The sequence below is a fragment of the Cyphomyrmex costatus genome, unplaced genomic scaffold, assembly GCF_001594065.2.
Source record: "Cyphomyrmex costatus isolate MS0001 unplaced genomic scaffold, Ccosl1.0 scaffold193, whole genome shotgun sequence".
NCBI classification, from domain to species: domain Eukaryota; kingdom Metazoa; phylum Arthropoda; class Insecta; order Hymenoptera; family Formicidae; genus Cyphomyrmex; species Cyphomyrmex costatus.
The window spans coordinates 3877751-3898907 of record NW_017275965.1 but is presented as its reverse complement, the minus strand read 5'-3'; the positions used below and the strand labels follow the sequence as shown (position 1 = coordinate 3898907).

The following is a 21157-nucleotide window of genomic DNA, read 5'->3' as shown; positions in this document are numbered from 1 at the left end:
CAGCATAACGCAGTGCAGGGGATGCAAAGATGCATGTAACGCGCTGTCAAGCTCTTCGCGCGCAAGCGCAATTTGCCGAGAAATGTCAAACAGACCAACTCTTTTCTTTCTCTCTTTCTCTCTCATACTGTGTGTTAGATAATCATTTTCGTCGAATAAAACGCATTTCAAGCATGACGCCGGCCAAAAAGAACACGCCGCGTGATCGCGTTTGTTGATGCGATTTGCTACGCCTTTCTCTCGTGAAGCCTCCACTGTGTGTGTCGCATCACATCGTGATTTCCGTGAGATTGACGCACAAACGACAGAATGCCAGTAAATGTATTCACGGCTTCACCGGCCCGTTGCTCCATAACAAAATACCTGACGGCACGTCGCTCCTCCACGAATCGTACCTCCGTGCGTTGAGTCGTGTTCCATAGGTACCACTAAACAAACATCGACTTGAATGCTCACTCGTTACGACGCTCACACATCAATTGTCAACGAAGCGGAAACTCCAACGAAGACAAAAGTGTAATTATAATGCCTGTGTTACGTGCAATATCGTAATCCTAAGAGTTGTTGAGTTCTAAATAAATTAGGTATGTAAAGGGAGAATGTATGTATCTGTGACTCTAGTTATCTATTTTACTATTTTTAACTTATTATATAACTTGTTTATAAAAACATACTTTTAATATTTAGATAAACAAAGCTAAAATTAATAAAATTATGTTTTATTCACTTAGATAGACGATAAAAACGAAGCACAGAGATGGTACGCGTGATAACGGTGCACAATTTCCTGGGGCAGAATGTCGCCCAAATTGAGGAACCCACGGCGACGTGTACAGCAACTAGCCAGGGACAGGAAATGCTACTACTGGCATTACCCACACATTGCGTGGAGGTATGGGAGCTGATGAATTCGGACGTCAAATTGCGTACTGTTTTCCCCACAGTGGATATGATCAATCAAATGGTACATTGCGCCAAGGGAGATTATGTCGTGACGCTGGAATCAAAATATCTCAGAGATACTGCGAGCAATAATCATGCAAACAAAGCTACTTCTAATTTTGTAAGAATTTATGTGAATTGGGCTGTAGCGAAGGATCAGAGTCAGCCAATGCGAGCCAGGATTGCCGGTCGGGTCACGCCGAGTTTAAATCGACCCTTGAACAGCTTGGAAATGATAGAGTTACCTCTGAGCGTACAACCTACATTGATTGCTTGCTGCCAATGCACTGGAAACTTATTGATAGCCTCGGGAAACAGTGCCATTCTGCACGAGTTCAAGATCGAGACGCAACAAGTATCAAAGATAAAGTTTATAGATTTTGAACCTAGACCATGGTCATTGGGATTCACATTTACACCTACACGCATGGAAATTATAGAGGATTTTATAGCAATCATGGATAATACAACTTTATCAGTTTTTCGTCTTACGAACTCAATGTACGAAGATATTGACCAACTTAGCTCTTTAACTTCCACTTCTTCTTCCGTCGATAAAACGTCTATATCCACAGATTCATCTCTTGTAGAAAATAGTGGTAGTCTTGGAAATGACGATACGTCACTACAGGGAACAAATATAAAGCACAAATCTATAGATCAAGATTGTCAATATGTAACATCTGAAAATAATGAGACAGTGATAACCAATGTAAAATCTAAAGATAAAAAACACAAGGGCACAAAAGGAAGTATATGGTACAAGTCAGAAACGGGTGATTTCAATAGAACAAAGGCAAGTAATAATAAGAATTACATAGACTGGGAACATCTAATATGCAATGAGAAAGATGAGATGCAAAGATTAATTACACAAGGAATTGTTGATCCCTCTTCACAACCATTGACGGTGAATCTACCATTGATAAGTTTAGAACGAGCTGGTCCAGGTCATGCTCTCAGTCCTTTTATATTAAATCCAGCGGACATTAGAATCTTTATTAAAACAACTTCACCTGACGTAGGCTGGTCTGAAAATTATATGATAAAAAATTTATTATGTCTAAAAATCAATGCTGGAAATAATAATGCCAAAGTAGACGGAATTCTAGAGATCTTCAAATGCATGGTGTTGAAGCCGTTGTATATGAAGAAGGAATGTAACACCACTGGTGTAAAGAAATCTATGTTGCGATCTGACAAATACAGATACTTGCAAGGTGTAAGTTGCTTCGTTTGTACCACGCAGGAAGGCTATCTATATCATTTCACCACGGCAAACAGCAGTTCTGTGGATGCAACGTGCCTGACCACTTATCCATTCACCGCACCTGTTCATCATGTGGCGCTGGAGCACACAGTACTTCATGCATTGACCGAGGCAGGTCTTGAGTCCTATACATTACGTCTTTCTCATCATATCGCCAAATTGTCAAATAGTATAAATGGAATGAGAGTGACTTGTCCCAATATCATCGAACCGATAAGTCTAATTGGTTTAAGACCATTTTTAGGAATACAGAAATTGTTGCATACGAAGAGTTATATAGTTCTGCTGGCTAAAGCAGACAATTCTTGGACCATGTACTCTTTGAATTTACCTAAATTCGAGAACGTATATTTCGATATGTTGAATGCAGCAAGAAATCACAAATCCTCTAGTCCGAGCACTTATCGACACTTGTTAGGAGAAGCGCACGCCTTGATACGCTTAGCAAAGAATGTTTTCTACAATGTGAATAATGAAGAATTCGACGATACGATGCACAAGAACGATCTCAAGTTAAAAAATCTCTACAATCAATCGTGCGCATTGCTCGCGGATTATTATATACGATCGGAAAATGAATCGGATTGGGATTTATGTATTTCTTACTACAAAATGTCTGGGTTAAAACCTTCGGAAGTATTATGCAGGAAATGCTGTCAGGACGCACCAGGACTCTTGACGTTCTTAACGGATGCGCTTCTCACAATGAAAAGCGGATCTGAGGCTGATGCACTTTTTCAAGGACAAAATATAATAGAGATCATTTGTAAACTAGAGACAGAGGATTTGTTGACATTGATTTTCGGCAGTTCTGTGTTAAGGGAGTACGCTACCGAAAAATTGATAAATCTTCTGCTAACACACGAAACCAGCGATGTTGTTCAACTCGCTTTGGCACTCTTATATATTCAAGCAGACAAACAAGAACAAGCAGAGAAGGCACTAGAACCAGTTTCCGTGCGATGTATCAAGCAGATTGTTTTGGAACGCTGGGAATTGTTATTTGATGTAGCTGCAATAAAAAAGAGAAGTCCTATGATCGCTACTTTTTCGGATTTTGCTGGTATTTTGATGCTCATAAAGAACACTACTTTCGCCGACATTCTAATACAGATAATAGAAGAAGAAAGTACGTTGTCATTGCATCAAATTATACAGGTGTTCCTGGAGTATTTGCCATCGCGAGTTGGAAGAGACGGGCACAACGCAGCCGCCACCTTGCAAGTTTTCCTCGAGAAATATTTACATAATTATTTCAGTTCAAAATTCATGATGGAATGGCCAACTATAAATAAAAATCAGATACGATCGGACTTTGCTCTCATTGAGGCATTCAAATTATTAGTACGATCATATTTAGGCAAATTAACTCAAACAAGAGTGTATAAAACAGATTCCAAAGAAGATCAGGAAGAAAATGATAAAGAATATTTCATGTTTGCTAAATATCGACCAAGTTATTTGAACAAAATGCCACCGTACGCCAAAGACTACCAAAAAATTTTAAGCATGAACGATTTTAAAGATATAACGAATTTTAATAACGCATCCGAAAACGAAAAAACTATACCTAAGGAATTGTTTAAGTTGCAATCCGTATTGTCATGCGAATTTCTGCCGATTGAATGTTTGCATGAAGTTAAACAATTTCTCGAAACGCAAAATATCGATGGAAATTTATCTCTCAAGACATTATGTATTCAGAATACGGAAGAAGTAACGATAATTCTAATGGATAGCTGTCCACAAGCTGTAGTACAATATGCGAAGGTATTTTTGACATACAGTAATATGAGATACCGAATTTTTATCTAAACATTCTGCTATAAATTAATGTCTTTTTACCATGTTTTAGGATAGATATACGAAGGATACTGAGTGGAAATATCTTATTGAATTAACGCGAGACAAAATTGCCACTTCAACGACGGAACAAGAGTTACAACTCTTATACACACAGATTATGAAAGGTGAGAGTTGAACATAATATGAACAGAATAATACTTTGAACAGAGTATGCAATACATAGTACATAATAATTTTTTTCCGAATTTATAGAAATTCTTAATCACTTGCCGCATGCATTGCCTATGAAAAGTCTACATCGCATCTTGCCGAGAGATGACATGGCAGCATTTCAAAGATGCACCGAAATGTGCAATCAAATTATGCATGCGGATCACGTAAAATCGTTGATAATGGAAACCGGACAACAACTTTTGACAACTCTAAAGTTGTGAACATAAGGTTTCTTTAAATATCATATATTAGCTAATTTCTAGACAAGGAAGTGATATTAAAAGGAATTACGAATTAATAAATTCCTATATCACGCTTTAACAATGATATTGCGGAAAATTACTTTGTGTGCACTTATACTCGCAGATTAACCATTTCTACAAACATTTCAGACATTTCCTAATGCAGTCACGTAAACTGATGTTCGTTAGTTAATAGTTATGTCGATGCACGCATTTTAACAATCAATAACTTTCATTAATTATTAAAAGAAATTCGAAAAGAGATATTATAAATAAAATTCATCTATAATTAACTGTTAAATCGTTCTATATATAGATATATTATATTATAACTAAAAATGTAAAATCTGTCCCAGAGCAAAGGTGATGTAATACTAACACATAAAATTTTACGTAAAATAACGAATGTATACGAAAATTAGAAATTTGGAGTGTATTGTATCCATATAAAAATATTTATAATTAATGATTGCATTTACAAATAATTATACTAATGTTTAAATACTCTACACAGATCATATACCAAGATTTTTTAGAGTTAATTATTATCAATCAAATTTGTTCTGCTCTGGAACAGAAGGTATATCTTTAGTCAAATGAATTTTATTAAAATAGTTTTTATCAAATCTGTTGATGCTAATAAGTAGTTTTACGTAATCAATTTTTGAGTGTTACAAAATATGTAACTTTGATGTGCCTTTAGCAATAATTTCTCTTTATTATAAATCTAATTATGTTAGAATAATTAATAATATTTATAATTCATCATAAAAAAATAAACACATAATAACCTCTCAATTGCTTTTTGATCTTATATCTTAGCCATGATTTTTATTCCTCACAAAATCATCAATAATCACTATTACAACTATTAATAAAAAAAAAAATATAAATTCTAAATTTTTATTTTAATGTTACAATAATTTATAAAATATAATTTCAGTATGTACACTCATGGACTACAAGGTTACAACACTTTCTTTTTGATGGTTTTGGAATGCTTATTGAAAGAGAAGGTTGCATTCCAAAACCATTTCAAAAAAGTGTTGGAACTTTTCAGTCCTTGGGTGTACATACATAAAATTTTAAATAACAATTTTATATAAGTGACAAAATTAAGTTTAAAATTAGAATAGAATAGCAAGATTTAAATTTGAGCAATTGAAATATTTTTAATAGAATACTTTAAACAAAATCAATTTAAAATATACATTTACATCTACTTTAATAAAAATCAATATTAGAAATATTAAGATATTGACAAGTTTCTACAGCTAATATAATATAGATTACACTGAAATATTATTCAATTACTATTCATAATCATAAATCGTATTTAACGTTAACAATAAATGAGTTATTTGTCCCAGTTTTATATTTCTTATATATATATATATATATATATCATATGTACAGAATATCAAAGTTAAAGAGAGCCAGAACATATAAAATGCAATAACTCAATAATATCTTAAATGTCACCTATTTGTATGTACATTTTCTGTGTTTAGTTAGAATATCTTAGAATTTAGTTAAATGCTAGAGTATATGTATAAAAAAAAACATTCTATTATTTATTGATTACCTATATAATTCCGAATGTATTCCTATAATAGTCTATATAAAAATGAACCATTGTATAAATCTTGATAACATTTGCGCCCGTTTACATTAATCCAAATTCCTTGTTTAGTCTTGGCAAATCTCTAAAAAAATATATCATGGATATTTAAATATACGAGTAACTGTTACAAATGCTTTTTTTTTTTATAGCCGTAACATATAAAATATTGTGTAAAAATGTATTGAAAGAAAAATATAAATAATATCGCTCGTATGCAAAGTAAAATTGAACAGTTTTGCAATGTGTAAAATATTACCTGTTTTCTACGGCTTCCATCAAATCATATTTGCGCATCAATGATATAACTAATCTTAATGTTGACCATATTGTATTTGACATTGCTTTACGAGGTACATTATCAGCTTGTGGACCTCTTCCAGCAGCTTGTTGATTCAATGCTGTCAAAAGATGCTCACCTGCCTCCCTTTAACATAATACATAGTTCTAATATAATAATTTCATTGATACATTATTTTTTGTAGCTTAAGAATTATGTTTATATTTACTGATACGCTGCAAGATTAACACAAGATATGCCAAGATTATAACGTGCTCTAATAAATCCAGGTGATAATTCTAAGGCACGATGATACGCGTTTACAGCTTCTTCTGATCGTTGACCATTAGCTAAGGTAGCTCCCAATCTATTCCATAATCTGTAATCCTTTCGAAAATATACATTCACATATGCATGTCAGTTCCATTCATCACAACAGAAATAAATTGCACTTACATCAGGACGCACATGCAACGCTGTTTGAAAACAATCCACAGCTTTGTTGTAATCGTTCGATAAATTGAACAATATACCTAATCCACATTGTACGTCCGCATCAATTTCATCTCGAGGATTCATTCTCGCGGCTTGAATATACAGATCTTTGACTTCATCATATATTTTCCTACAATGAAATAGCATATAAACAAATTTTCTAATATTAAAATTATTCTTGACTTACTCATATAATAAAGTAGACACACTGAAATTCGGATGTTCATCTTTTTTAATATTAGATTCTGAATTTGCAAGATGTTTGTATTTTTCATTCTTTAGTAACCATTCCTTTAGTGTTAGACAAGCTTGTTTTTGATAAGACTCGTTTGCATAAGAAGCCGCTAATGTCATGAGAGCAACGTTGTTCGATGGATCCAAACACAAACAACGATTTAAAGCAGAGATGGCCGAAGGATCCTGTTCATTCTCAGCTTGTGTTTTGCCAAGAAGTAGCCAGGCTTCAACGTTATTTTCATCCTGTTGGGCAGCAGCTTCAAAACATAGTACAGCGCTTGGTAAATCACCCGCCTCTAGTCGTTTTTTGCCTTCAGCCAAAGCATTTGGCAAATCTTTCATAGGATTTGTCTCAGAGAAATCATATTCCTTATTAAATGGATCATAATATGTGTCAAATTCTGATACCCATGGATGCGTATAGGAGTTTCCATGTACAGAAATCTTATCCCACTCCTCTTCAAATCGCTTCCATAACGAATCCATATTGTCTTCTAAAATGTTAATTATTATGTTAATAGAGTCATTGTTATCATTAAAGGCACATACTTTGTTTAAAAAGAAAAGAAATTAAAATATTACCCGTAGGAGGAACTTCCTTTACAAGTTCGTCTATCCATGTACCTGCAGATTCTAATTCTTCTTCTACTTTATTCAAAACGGTATTATCATTTAACGGTATTACATTAACTGCTTCATTGTCTATAAATTGTTCTACCCATTCTTCGCTTGTACCATTCAAGTTAATTGTTTGATTGCTTTCTATAGGAATATCACCTTCTCGTTCCATAAATTTCATAAACCTTGAATACGCCAATTTTGGTTCTTCATCTTCCAAAATTTGAATATCATTTTTGTTAATAATGTCCTCTACAACATCCGTCTTATATTCTAGAAAATCTTCTGCCCATTTTGGATCTAAACCAAATTCATTTATCTCGTCATTCGCGCCTTCCTCCTCTTGAACAGGTAAAACAGATGCATTCCATATAACATCTGCATTAAGTTCCTATAATTCACTTGCAATAATTATTTTGTAACAGTAGAAATAAGTACAATTCTAGAGATTAATTAAATAAAATTACGTCTAGAGATTGAGATGTAAGATAAGGATTTCTCCAAGCTTCATCCAAATCAATCTGTAACTCCGTTATGATCTCAGGTCCAGTTTTTAAATGAATAATTTGATCAATTTTTCCCATTTCCTGTAATAGATTATTTATTCAAAACATCTGTTAGGCAAGCAGGTTTCTCTTCAAGAATTATAGGATAATTCGTTTGCAATAACAAAATATTTTACAATGCTAGAAATAAGTATAATTATACAGAAATAAATTTACTAGAGATTGAGGTGTAAGATAAGGATTTTCCCGAGCTTTGTCCAAGTCATTCTTTATTTTCCTTATAATCTCAGGTCCAGTTTTTGAGGGATGAATACTTTGATCTATTTCCCTCATTTCCTGTAATAGATTATCCATTCGAAACGTCTGTGGGCAGGCAGGTTCCTCTAAGAATTGTTGAACCAATTGATCTGCATCTGGTGTTTGAAAAGCTTCTGACGAACTAAACGGCCGATGAATTCCTTCTTCTTTGAAGCCACGATCTTGCACATAATGTGATGCAAGATGTATCAAAGAACTGGGACCTCCACAGTCTCCTTCCACTAATTCACGAAATGCCATCTTTTATATTGTTATTGGATTCCTGTATTGGAAAAATTTGCTATTTTATTTTCTTATTCTCTCTATTTAGAGACATTTGCTATATTTATTATCTATATTCAGGGCTGAGCACATGTATTTAAAATACTTTTATTTAAAACAGTTTTCAATAAAAGTAGATTTTATATTTCATATTTTAATGGCGTGCATGAAAGTATTACATATTTTGTATTTAAAATTGAAAGGTTGAAAGCTTTATATATTTCATAATTTAAATAATAACATTAATCGTCAATCTTAGTATTTAAAATACAAAATACTTTCAATCTTTTATTATTAATACTAAAATACAAAATATAAAATACTTTTATATACTTGCATAAAATATAAAATGCAGAATATTTTCATGCACACCGCTGAAATACAAAATATATGATACAATCGTATTAAAATTACTGTTTTCAAATAAAAGTATTTTAAACACATGCCCAGCTTTGTCTACATTAAATATTAAGTTCAATGGTATATTGAGTTCAACGGTAGACACATAAACCTAATTGACAATATGCTATTTGCTTTTTGTCTTTTGCCACATTTCCTTTTTGAAATTGTTTCAACGACAATGTTTCTTGTTACATTATATGTTTCTTGTCTCTTTCGAATTTCACTTTTATCTTGGATGAAAACGGAGAAACAAAATAAGAGGTAAAAGACAAAACGTAAAAAATGGTAAAACGCAAGAAACATTGGACATTTGAAACGTCGTGTTATATCTGTAAGGCTAATTCTATAATATGCTTTTCGTTTCCTGTTTTTTTGCCTTCGTCTCTTGCCTTCTTGATCTAAAAGGCAAGAGACAAACAACAGGAAACAAGCACATTGTAGAATTAGCCTAAGTGAATCAAAAAGAAAAACATTTCATGTGCACAAAATGTAATGCAAAATTATAGGCAAAAGAAAGTTTGTAGACAGAAGTCAATGTATCGTATGCATAACGCATAGATAAGAAATCGCGAGGTTTTAGCTTCGTGTACGTAGACCAAGTCGTTCAATGACAAGAAGATTGCTGCGATTGAGCGCTCAGTATCTGAAGTGGGCGCACGATCATCAAAAAGAATCATTTGTCGCGTGAAGTTTGGTGTTATTAGTCAGCTAATTTTATCGATGCCATTTCTGTTCGCAAGCCGCGTGAAAACGGGAATCACAATGGGACCACCTCGATATTTCCTCGTCACTTTCGTCCGTTCCGTCCTTGTTATGACACACTGAGCGTTATCGTCACGTACTCCTCTAGAACATCACAGAACGAACAGCGGAGAGCGGAGCAGCAAGATTTTGGTGTGACCACTGTGACCAAAACTATTCGAGACTTTGTACCGGAACAACTGAAGGAGGGGTAAAGTATGTAGAGTGAGGACTGGACTCGCCCGCCAATCGAACGCGCGCAGTAGATCGAGTAGAAGAGAGATGTAAAGTTACCGAAGGAGAAACTTGGGAAAACGGAAAACATACATCTCTCCTATTTCTTCGATAGGACGCGATTAAAAAAAGATTAATCTGCATTTCAACAGAGAATTCGAGAGCAATATGTTATTCTATTCATCTGCATCTCCATACGCTTTTTCTGCACCTCGAGACGTGCACATTCTTGACCGTGGCAAGTGAATTGACATGATAGGAGCGTAGTCGGACCTGCCGAACGCTGATTGGCTCGCTGCTTCGATACTTACGATTATCGAAATTTTGAACTGCGATATTGCGATTCTCGAATTGATCATTCAATTACGGGTCGCGGAACTTATCGGAATCGGGAGGACAGTTTCGTATTTCTCGTGGTAATTATTGCTCGCAAAAGGACTCGTAAACGCGAACAGTGATCGGAGTGTTTTGTAAAACGTCGTACGATCGTCGTGACGTATAAAACATTGAGTGCGACTGCTGCTGTGCGCGTCAGTAATATCCACTAATGGCGTTGATCTCGGAGTCGCAGTTTCTGATGGATTGGATCTCTGTACATCTCATTATTTTCTTGACCAAGTGCATCGACTACTACCAGGTACATTTATATAATCTATAAAATTTCGTTATTTCGCGATGACTGTGAACTGTGATTCATGTATATATATATGTATGTATATATACGTCTTTGACGAATTATAGGGTGCTATTTCACATTCATGCGTTTTTATCGTACAACAAATATGTGTAGGACAGAGAGATCTTTGAATTTCTTTATTGTCCATCTGATAACTAATCAATAGGCTTGAAAAATTTACATGACAAAAACGCACAAATAAGATGATAGTGGCCTTATACAGTGTATTGGCGCATTAGAAATTCATATCATGGTTGCGTTCGGTTTAGCTGTTCTCGCGTTGTCAGCTTCATGCTATCTTTCTTTCACGTATAATAAATGATAAAGATAGAATTAAGTTTAAAGTATTTGTTCAAATCGAACGCAGACATACGATGAAATACGCCCTCGCGACCAGTATGTATGATGAAAAGAACTATATCAAGTCATAGCAAATGTATAAAGATAATATATTATCTATCGAGGATAAGTCGGTAAATATTAATCGTCGGTAAATATTAATCGTCGGTAAATATTAATCGTCGGTAAATATTAATCGTCGGTAAATATTAATCGTCGGTAAATATGAAACATTAAAGGTAAAGAGTGATAGTTTAAAACGCGCGTTATATAAATTAAAGTATTCACACAAATTATGCTATACACGTATCAGGAGACGCGGTAGTGTCTCCGGCCATGTTCAAAAATTATATTATACATATATATTATTGTTATATTATACATATATATTATATCAGGGCTCGGCACGCGATGCAACTTTCGGTCGATTTTCGAATCAACTCCGCCTTCCGCTATCCCCTTCGTCATCTCACCGCTCCGCGCGCAGTCCAAATGCCGCTCGATCGTCGTGCTTCAAAAATCGACCGAAAGTTGCATCGCGTGCCGAGCCCTGAATAATATATGTATAAATATGTATTTCTATATGTTTTACTACATATTTTTTATTTTGCAAAATTAAAACTTGTACTTGTTTGGGAAGAAATTTGAATCAATTAGGGGTAACGAGAAAAGTAATATTTTTTGGAAAATTGAATTAAAAATTGACATTTGTGTTAAATATATGTACCTATATGATGACTATGCAATTACTTACATAGTAGATGTAATTAATAGTAATTTTTATACAATAATTGAAAGTAGATATTTTCTATATATAAATTTAGTAGATGTTCTAATAATGTTTTTCTTATTATCTAATAATATAAACACAAGTAGATATAAACAAAATTGAGAAGAAAAAAACAAGTAGATATTCTATAATTACTGAAATTATAATAATTGCGTCTATTATCTACACGCTCTTTAAAACTAATTAATTCTAAGCAAAATATAAGGCTTGTAATAGTTTTGATAGGACTTATAAAAACTTGTAACTGATGTTCTAATTTTATATACATATATATCATAATGTGTATGATTATTCGTAAATATCTAATGATTTCTCGTAAATTTTACGGCTAACAAGAAATTATCTGTAAAAATGTTGCATAAATTAATTAGTTATAAGCACTCTCTTATAAGTTTTTATAAATCTTACGAGAATGTGTTGCGAGCCTTGCGATTCTGCTTAGAATAATTTAGGTATTACATAGTTTTTTTAAATTATAGTTTTATATATATATATTATACACATATATAATATAAATGTAAATAAAAAATTTTAAATCATGCTTAATATTTGTGCCATTTCAAAATAATGCAATAGAAATAGATACCTTGTACAAGCATAAAAATATTATGTCTAATTAACAAATATAATATGCGCGGAAATCGGGAAGTGCACATATTATTTACTAATTAGATGGTATTAAATAGGTAGATTTGTTAATTATGCAAATGAATACAAATTAATTAAAAATGTAAATATTAGATCAACATGTAAACTTATATAACTTTGTATATGTGTTGTAACACTATACGCATTTATAAACATGCGAGAGTAATTATTGTATTCAGATTATAAAACTACTATGTCATTCTCTCTCTTTTAGGTGTACTTAGATATACTACATATAATAATGTTGTTAACTTTGACAGGTATCTATTATAGATTGTGCATTCTTACTATAATAAGTTGTTATGTATATCTTGTTTGATTAGTCTTATGATTTCTGTTTAAGAAATTTTTTTTAATTTAAAATTAAAACACATTTAATTTAAAATTAAGACACAAGTGTCTTATTACCGAAGTAAATCCAGCAAAAATATTATTATAGTAATGGGGATAATCACACAAAGATGCGCAGTCTATTATATTTATTGGAAAATCTAGCATAATTCATATTGGAAAATAGTAATAGTTACAATTTTTATGAAACAAAACTAAAACCATTATATTTCTATATTTTATTTTATAACGAAATACCAATACAAAAATTAATTACACTAATAATTATACACTTGGAAATTTAATTTTTTTTTTTCTGAAGAGATGTTACCGAATTTAAAAAATTTTATAATGTAAAAGATTAACATCTTCGGTTTTTTTTCGTACCTTCCTTGTTAATTATTTCAATGTTCTTCTTTTTTTCATCTCTCTCTTTCTTTTAATGGAGAGACGAAAGATTTGCAACGAAAGCCTCCCATTATTCAGATCTATTTTTCATATCCTAATCCTTTATTAAATTCATCTTTTTTTTGCCTTTGAGTACATTTCTTACATTTAGTTTGGAAAGTTCTTCTAACAATCTCTGAAATTCAATAAAAAAAGCTTTTGACTGAATTCTTGACATATCCGTCATAAAAAGTCAGATTGTCAAAAGGTGATATCAGTGATATCATATTATTGTGAGCTGTTGCATATGTCATAGCAGTATCAGAGTGAGATGTAATTTTTATTAAGTACAGCTAGCAATGATACTATAATGATATATCTTGCAAAATCCTCAAGTAGAACACTAGTCAGTATGACAAAGTGATAATTAAAAGTAACTTTTCAATCATTTACGATTTATTGTAGAAGATATTTTTGTACTTTAGATTGAGTTTTAAATAGATGATTAATGTCTTCAAATTTAAAAATGCACATAAATTACATAAAAATATAAACGATCGAAATATCAAATTAATGTAATAAACTATACACACACGCACGCACGCACGCATACACACACATAGAAAAAGAGAAGATGGGCTTTAAATATCTAATTATTTTCAAAAGAAAATGACAATATAAAATATAAATAAATTTAAATATTAATTTTTGTTACATAACGATAAAAAATAAAATATCATTTGGATATATCTGAGTATATTTTAATATGACTGATTGTGAGTTTAGCAAAAAAAGCTGTTCAATGTGCGCTCAGTTACTCTATATTATACTTAGTTTCTACACTTACTGTTAGAGCGAAGAACTAAAGGCAAAAATCAATCGTATTAAAGTATCAGTTCACATTTACATCTATTATTATAAGTAAAAATGTTACAGATATAATAGGTATATGTATACAGATCGAACATTTCAATGAAGTTGTCTGTGCTGGTTAAGAAATAGAGAGATAAAATAACTCTTCCTATCCTCCTATTGCCTTCTAATAAAAAACGAGTTAAAGAGTTACATATACTATTACTCTTCAACATCGTATTCTTTTTCCAATGGAACATAAATGTTAAAGTCAATTAAAATAGCGCACAGCATATGTGTATTACTACTACAATTATAAATAAATAACTTAATTTGTATCGGAAAGATTAATGGTTATATTTTTTATGAAAAAAATTAAGATCAAGTGCTTATATAATACATTTTATTTCATTGCAAGCATACATCGTACCAATAATTATCATATATATTAGTATCTAGAAATTTCTATCTTTTTTAAACAGGTGTTTCTAAATACTTAAATTCAGTAATATCATATATTATTAGCATTTTCTGTTCTTCCCATGCTCTCCGTGTTGATTATTTCAGCAATTATCTACCAGCGTTCTTTTTTTTCATATCCTCAATAGACTTTGTGACTAGAGCTTTCCAGCGTTCAGGATTATTTTGTTCATACCAATTCTTCATTATTAGCTGCAACTCTTTTTGTCTTTGAGTACATTTCTTACATTTAGTTTGAAGAGATTCGCTAAAAATTTCTGAAATCAAATTGGTTTTAATTCATAGTAAACATAAAATTTTCTTTCTTCTTTTCTTTTTTTTTGTTTCTTTTCTTTGTTATAATTAACTAGTATATATGTGAAATTTTGAAAAATTAAGTTTAAAGTAACAAAAATTTAATGAGCTGACATCTATGCAATTTTTACAAAAATAAAATTAAAAATAAATCTTATTCTTTATTACATAACTGGTTCTTAGCCCTTCACAATTGTTCTATTATATCTTATTCTTTATATTTTTAAGAAATTAGAAAATTTATCCAAAAATTAAACATTATCATCTCTGTCTTTAACAATACATTTTACAATAATCTCTGTCTTTAATGAGATGTAATATTTTCGTATGATGTCTCTGTTTTTAAATTTCGTTCGAATGCGTAATCTTTGCGCAATTTATAATATCAGATTTTAGAAAAGATTCGAAATATGTTATTATTACAATTTTCGTAATTTTAATTTTTTAAATTATTTATTTTTCTATTTTTCAATTTTTATATTTTCTTTCCCGAATGAAAATATGTTCTCTCAAAATTAATTGTGAAACATTATTTTAATACTTTTTTTATTTATGTTTATTGCCAGAAATTTCTTATTTATACGAGCATTAATTATTATAAAACTACTGATATATTAAAAATTTAATTGCTGATTGAAGTCTGTTGTAAAAATATTCGTTGAAATATTCTGATTGTGAGTATAAAGTGTACCTTGAAAGAACTTCGCATCTTCTGTTGGGCATGGCGCCTTTTCCATAAAACAATTGTACCATTCATCTCGTAATTTATCGTTTTGAAGGATACTCATGGGGTCAGTGTTGTCGTATTTATCGGAATACAGTTCTTCCGCTAAAACACACATCAGTATTACACTGATGATCATCACGTAGCTTAACCGAATCATATTTTTCATCATTTTTACACTAACTTGTGAGAAAAACTGAATGATTGATTAAATGTGCATCTTATTTATACACTTAGCACAAAATTAAAAAAATTGACATTTAAAGATGATAAATGCCTTATAATATAAAATAATAGCTTGTGTGTCTCATTGCATAATAAGAAAAAAATTGACTGTGATAATTACATACATATGTCTAAATTATCCTTTCAGTCGTATACATATAAATTTGAATATATAAATGTAGCTAATAGCAATGCATTATGTAAATAACGTCTCATAAAATTTTCATTGCAAGTAATAATTTTTAGATATTAATATGTAATTCTCGTAAATACAGTATAACTTTATCTTTGATTTATTTTAATATAAAATAACATGTTGTAATGGTGTAATTTTTATTATAATAAATATTTAGAGCGATAGAATAATTCCTGTTCAAACCTTAAATTTTTAAAATATATTTTAGCTTAAAAGGAGTTTTATTTATAAACAAGTTTATATTTTTATATTTTTAAGTACTCGGAAAAATAAATTGCACAGTCCGGATATAGCAAAGCGATTATGACTCAGATTGCGAATAAATATTATATTATTCATGTTGTAAACGTTAAGTAATCTTTTCCACTTAGTAAATTAAGATAAATGATAATCGAGCAATTAGACTGTGAATAATATTATACATTGGAAATAAGGAAAATCAGTATACTTTGTGCATTTATATGTATTATATAGAATGGTTAGTTCTTTTGACAAAAACGCAATACATTGTGTAGTTATATAAATAAATTCTTTTATTTGAACGCGTCGATGAATAAAGCATTGCTGATTGAGTATTTTTCGTAATAAGTATTTTTCATAACAAATTATTCGCAAGATTCCCATTAACACTGGATTGATCAGATTATTAATATTCTTATAAAAATGGTTATTAGCATAAAAATTGTTTATCAATTTAATAAATAATACTACTCTGGTACTGATCATGATTGTGTTTTTAAGACCGAAAAATATTTTAAGGCGCGATTTGCAGAATTAGATACGTATAAGACAACAATATTTAACTACTAAGATCTGTTTTGTTCAAATATAGGATTTCATTAATTTAATTAAATTTATTTTTATTAGTCCAAATTTTTATCATAATTAATTACTAATATGTATTAAATAGATTGCTAATTAATGTTGCTAAGACGTTTCAACTGAACGTTTATTATTTTATAAATAGGACTGTGTATAATATATCGCCGTTGTTATGACGCTTTATTTATTGTATTGTAATATTACATAAACAAGAGTGTTCCATTTTCAATTTTATAATTTTTTAATTACATTTTTATAACACTATACATGTTACACTATTAATAAGTAAATTATTATTAATGAAAACATATGGCAACTGTCCTTGCAAAGCAGTTCTTGGTAATGTTTAATATATGTATATTAGTCAAGATATCAGTGATTTCTCTGTGAGAGTAAAATTGAAATCAAAAGCACTTATACATTTTATTTTATTATATACTATTTTATAACATAAAACTACAATACAAGCATGGATTACGTTAATAATTATAACATCTGAAAATTTCTATCTTTTCTAAAGAGAGGCGTTTCCAAATATAAATAATTCAATAACTTTATAGATGATTAACATTTTCGATTCTTCCTGTGCTCTCTTTTGTTGGTTATTTCAGCAATTATAAGCCAGCATTCTTCTTTTTCATATCCTCAACAGACTTTACGACAAGAGCTTCCCATTGTTTAGGTTTATTTTGTGTAAACCAATTCAACATTTCAGTATATAATTTTTTTTGTTTTTCAGTACATTTTTTACAGTTAGTTTGGATAACTTCGCTCATAATTCCTGAAAGTAAATAAAAAAAATTCTTTAACTCATAGTAAGCATAAAATCCTCTTGTTTCTTTTTCTCTTTTTCTATTTTTTTTCTTTATTATATTATAATTATCAAGCACATATGAAATTTTGAAAAAGTATGTTTTTAAAGAAAAAAAATATTGACATTTATGCAATTTAAAAAAATATATATACAACAACAACAAGAAGAAGGAAGCCAATGACGGTCAAAGCTGGATCACAATGCTTATTATAATTATGTGTGAATTTTATATACTGCGTATGTAGTCCCCCCATATAAATCGCGACGCTGATAGTTTTTCATTTTTCAACATTGACGCATACATACTTACTACCGCAGTAATATCACGAATTCAATTGATTAACAATTTTTGATGCTCATAGCATCATGGATCTTAATAGTGTTTTTAATGACATATTAAAATCTGAAGATAATAAATTAAAATTTCGTATTTAAAATTCAGTAATTCTTGTGTATTGCGAAGAATATTACATAATTTTTGGCGTTTCGTCCCGGTTTCCACTACTGGACTCATCAGTAAGGCATTGTAGTGGAAACCTACCTTAGACTCCTGTGGGGGGACTACATACGCAGTATATAAAATTCACACATAATTATAATAAGCATTGTGATCCAGCCTTGACCGTCATTGGCTTCCTTTTTCTTGTTGTTGTTTATCATTGTACGGTCTTAAAAAGATTTTAATATTTGTAAAATATATTTATATAATTAAAAAATATTTTTTTTTGTCATATTTTTAAGAAATTAGAAAATTTATCCAAAAATTAACGTTACAATAACCTCTGATTATCTCAAATAAGACTAATATTCCTTATGTATAAATATGTAGAGATGTTTATTTTTAATTTGTGTTCAAATGACATAATTTTTGCGCAATTTTAGTATCAGTTTTTAAGAAAAATTTGAAATATGTGGTTATTTCAATTTTCTTGTAACTTTTAAATTATAATATATTTAGGTATATCGTTTTGATTAAGTCTACTGAAAAAACACACTACATGTATTTTTCCCAAATTAAATAAAAAATATTTAATTATTTATTTAATTATTTTCTTTGTTTATGCTTATTATCAGAAATTTCTTTTACATCATTAATTATTCTAAAACTATTGATATACATATATAATCAACATGGTAACTTGATTTTTAATTGATTAAGAAATTTCATGAAAATTTATTCGTTGTAACACTTTGGGTGTAAGTATACCTTGAAAGAACTTTGCATCTTCTGTTGGGCATGGCCCCTTTTCCATATAACAATTGTAATATTCCTCTCGCAATTTGTCATTCTGAAGGATATTAGAGGCGTCAATATTGTCAAACCGATCGGAGTAAAATTCTTCTGCCAAAACGCACATCAGTGCAATACCGATAATCACGATGTAGCTTAATCGAGCCATCATTTCTCCTATTTTTGCACTAACTCATAATGAACTGAACGATTGATCAAGTGTGCATGTTATTTATACACTTAGCACAAGATGAAAAAATTGACATGAAAAATGACGAATATCTTGTAGTATAAAAGTAGCTTGTTTTACTGCATAATGAGAAAAAAGTAACTATGATTGTGTCTAAATTATCCTTTCAGTTATAGTGACATAAATTTGAGTATGTGTGATTAATAACAAGGCGTTACATAACATAAATGTTTTCATAAAGTTTCCATTCCAGCTAACAATTTTCAATTTATAAGTTAGCGACATAAACAGAATCAATTTTAATATTTTTATTCGTTACTAAAAAGTTGCCAAAGAAAAAAAATTGTGTCGCTCTTTAATTTTTTTTAAATAGTATTCCTTTAAAGGAACATTAAGTTAGTAACAAATGTTACTAATTTGTTGTTGTCGAAATATTTAAATTTTGTTGATTGCGAAATAAATGTAAGTAACAATGAAAAACATGCTGGTGATTGCAACAGTAAATATCAGAAAAAAATTCTTTCTTTAGTACTATATAACGTCTCTGGATACTTTGAGAGCAACAAATTTAGACAATACTTAAATACCAGTTTTAAGCAATACATTTTTTTGGCACTTTACTTTAGTACCAATGTTTTTTTATCATTATTTATAAATATTTTACAAATAACCAATTTGAAACTTGTATATTTTGAAAGCAACAAATTGTTTTGCTAACTTATAAGATATAGTTTCTGCGAGAATTAATTTAAAGTGGACGTTTTTGGTATAACATAGTCGGTATTATTGTACCGGGATAAATATGGTTATCTATTATAATATTAATGATTATATGTTTGCAAATATTAATTATTGATAAATACGGAGACATTAATGGGAAAAAGAAATAAGTTAAAATGCCTACAAAATATAAATGCAGACTATATTCAAGTTATACTATATATTATTATATTACGTATTTGTATATTTTTATACATTATTGTATACTTTTATACATTATTGCATATTTTGGGAGATCGAATTTTGTTTTTTGTATTGAAAAAGTTCCGGTTGATTAGACAAAGATAAAAGTAATATGTATTTCATGAAAAATTGACTTAAAAATTGACAGTCACGTTAAATATTATACATGCTATGTATGGTGACTATTATATATGCTATAAATTATGAGAGAATAATAATGTATATTCTGATTTTATATAAAAATTCATCTTAAAAAGAATTCAATTTATATCAAATGAGGATGTTACAAATAAGTAGCCTCATTATTTGTATCGACGAAAGTAGTGGTTACGGTTTCCAAGTAACAAAGGTGAAATCAATTGCACTTCTATATTTTGTTATTAATATTTATAACATAATATTGTACTACAATACAAGCATTGATTGCGTTAATAATTATAGCATCTAAAAATTTATCTATTTTTTAAAGAGATAAAAGTTTTAGTAATTTTATAAATGATTAATTCATTTTCAATTTTTTCCGTTGTCTTCTCGTTATTTCAATAGAGTTGTCAGCAATTATGCGCCAGCGTTCTTCTTCTTTAGATTTTCAATAGTCTTTGCAACGAAAATTTCCCATTGGTCAGGTCTATTTTTTGTATACCAATCCACTATTGCATCCATTATTTCTTTTTGTCTTTCAGTACATCTCTTACATTTAGTTTGGAGAGCTTCGCTAGCAACCTCTGAAATCAAATCAGACAAAGCTCTTGACGTTTTGGTTTTAATTTGTAGGAAGCATAAGATTCTCTTACCTCTTTTTCTTTCTTCATCTTTTTCCTAATTAACACGTATGCACAGAATATTGAAAAATTAAAGAAAATTAATAGAAAAATTTATCGTCGATATTTGCAATTTTTACAAAAAAATAAAATCGAGAATCTTCTATATTTTTAAGAAATTAGAAATTTTATTTAAAAAATTCTATGATATGTATATATACATGTGTGTATGTGTGTGTGTGTGTGTGT

The 21157-nt window shown here is 30.1% G+C and overlaps 4 protein-coding genes across 7 annotated transcripts in view; 1 reads left to right on the top strand and 3 right to left on the bottom strand.

Annotated features, from left to right (window-relative positions):
• Nucleotides 1-139: 139 nt before the first annotated feature.
• Nucleotides 140-4731, top strand: LOC108772710 (Hermansky-Pudlak syndrome 3 protein homolog). 3 transcript variants are annotated; one of them, XM_018538306.1, is made up of 5 exons: nucleotides 140-584; nucleotides 732-3982; nucleotides 4068-4182; nucleotides 4271-4459; nucleotides 4624-4731. In XM_018538306.1, the coding sequence occupies exons 2-4, from the start codon at nucleotides 758-760 to the stop codon at nucleotides 4450-4452; spliced, it is 3522 nt and encodes a 1173-aa protein (XP_018393808.1). In that variant the 5' UTR covers nucleotides 140-584; nucleotides 732-757; the 3' UTR covers nucleotides 4453-4459; nucleotides 4624-4731. The 3 variants fall into 3 exon arrangements, with proteins under 3 accessions (XP_018393808.1, XP_018393807.1, XP_018393805.1); XM_018538305.1 differs by having other exon boundaries at nucleotides 140-516; nucleotides 736-3982; nucleotides 4271-4731; XM_018538303.1 differs by having other exon boundaries at nucleotides 4271-4731.
• Nucleotides 4732-5952: 1221 nt separating this feature from the next.
• Nucleotides 5953-10124, bottom strand: Pex5 (peroxisomal biogenesis factor 5). The gene is made up of 9 exons (XM_018538377.1): nucleotides 9984-10124; nucleotides 8447-8810; nucleotides 8192-8311; nucleotides 7689-8115; nucleotides 7057-7600; nucleotides 6831-6999; nucleotides 6604-6761; nucleotides 6354-6521; nucleotides 5953-6179 (listed from the first exon to the last, which is right to left on the bottom strand). The coding sequence occupies exons 2-9, from the start codon at nucleotides 8786-8788 to the stop codon at nucleotides 6140-6142; spliced, it is 1968 nt and encodes a 655-aa protein (XP_018393879.1). The 5' UTR covers nucleotides 8789-8810; nucleotides 9984-10124; the 3' UTR covers nucleotides 5953-6139.
• Nucleotides 10125-14698: 4574 nt separating this feature from the next.
• On the bottom strand, nucleotides 14699-19185 carry LOC108772924 (ejaculatory bulb-specific protein 3). 2 transcript variants are annotated; one of them, XM_018538584.1, is made up of 3 exons: nucleotides 18971-19185; nucleotides 15674-15811; nucleotides 14699-14945 (listed from the first exon to the last, which is right to left on the bottom strand). In XM_018538584.1, the coding sequence occupies exons 1-3, from the start codon at nucleotides 19164-19166 to the stop codon at nucleotides 14779-14781; spliced, it is 501 nt and encodes a 166-aa protein (XP_018394086.1). In that variant the 5' UTR covers nucleotides 19167-19185; the 3' UTR covers nucleotides 14699-14778. The 2 variants fall into 2 exon arrangements, with proteins under 2 accessions (XP_018394086.1, XP_018394087.1); XM_018538585.1 differs by lacking the exons at nucleotides 14699-14945; nucleotides 15674-15811 and adding an exon at nucleotides 17361-17730.
• Nucleotides 19186-20604: 1419 nt separating this feature from the next.
• LOC108772926 (ejaculatory bulb-specific protein 3) overlaps nucleotides 20605-21157 on the bottom strand; it is a 2437-nt gene continuing 1884 nt past the window's right edge. Inside the window, exon 2 of the mRNA XM_018538587.1 lies at nucleotides 20605-20872. Within this exon, the coding sequence (XP_018394089.1) occupies nucleotides 20706-20872 (167 nt within the window). The 3' untranslated portion in view covers nucleotides 20605-20705. The remainder of the gene's footprint in view (nucleotides 20873-21157) is intronic.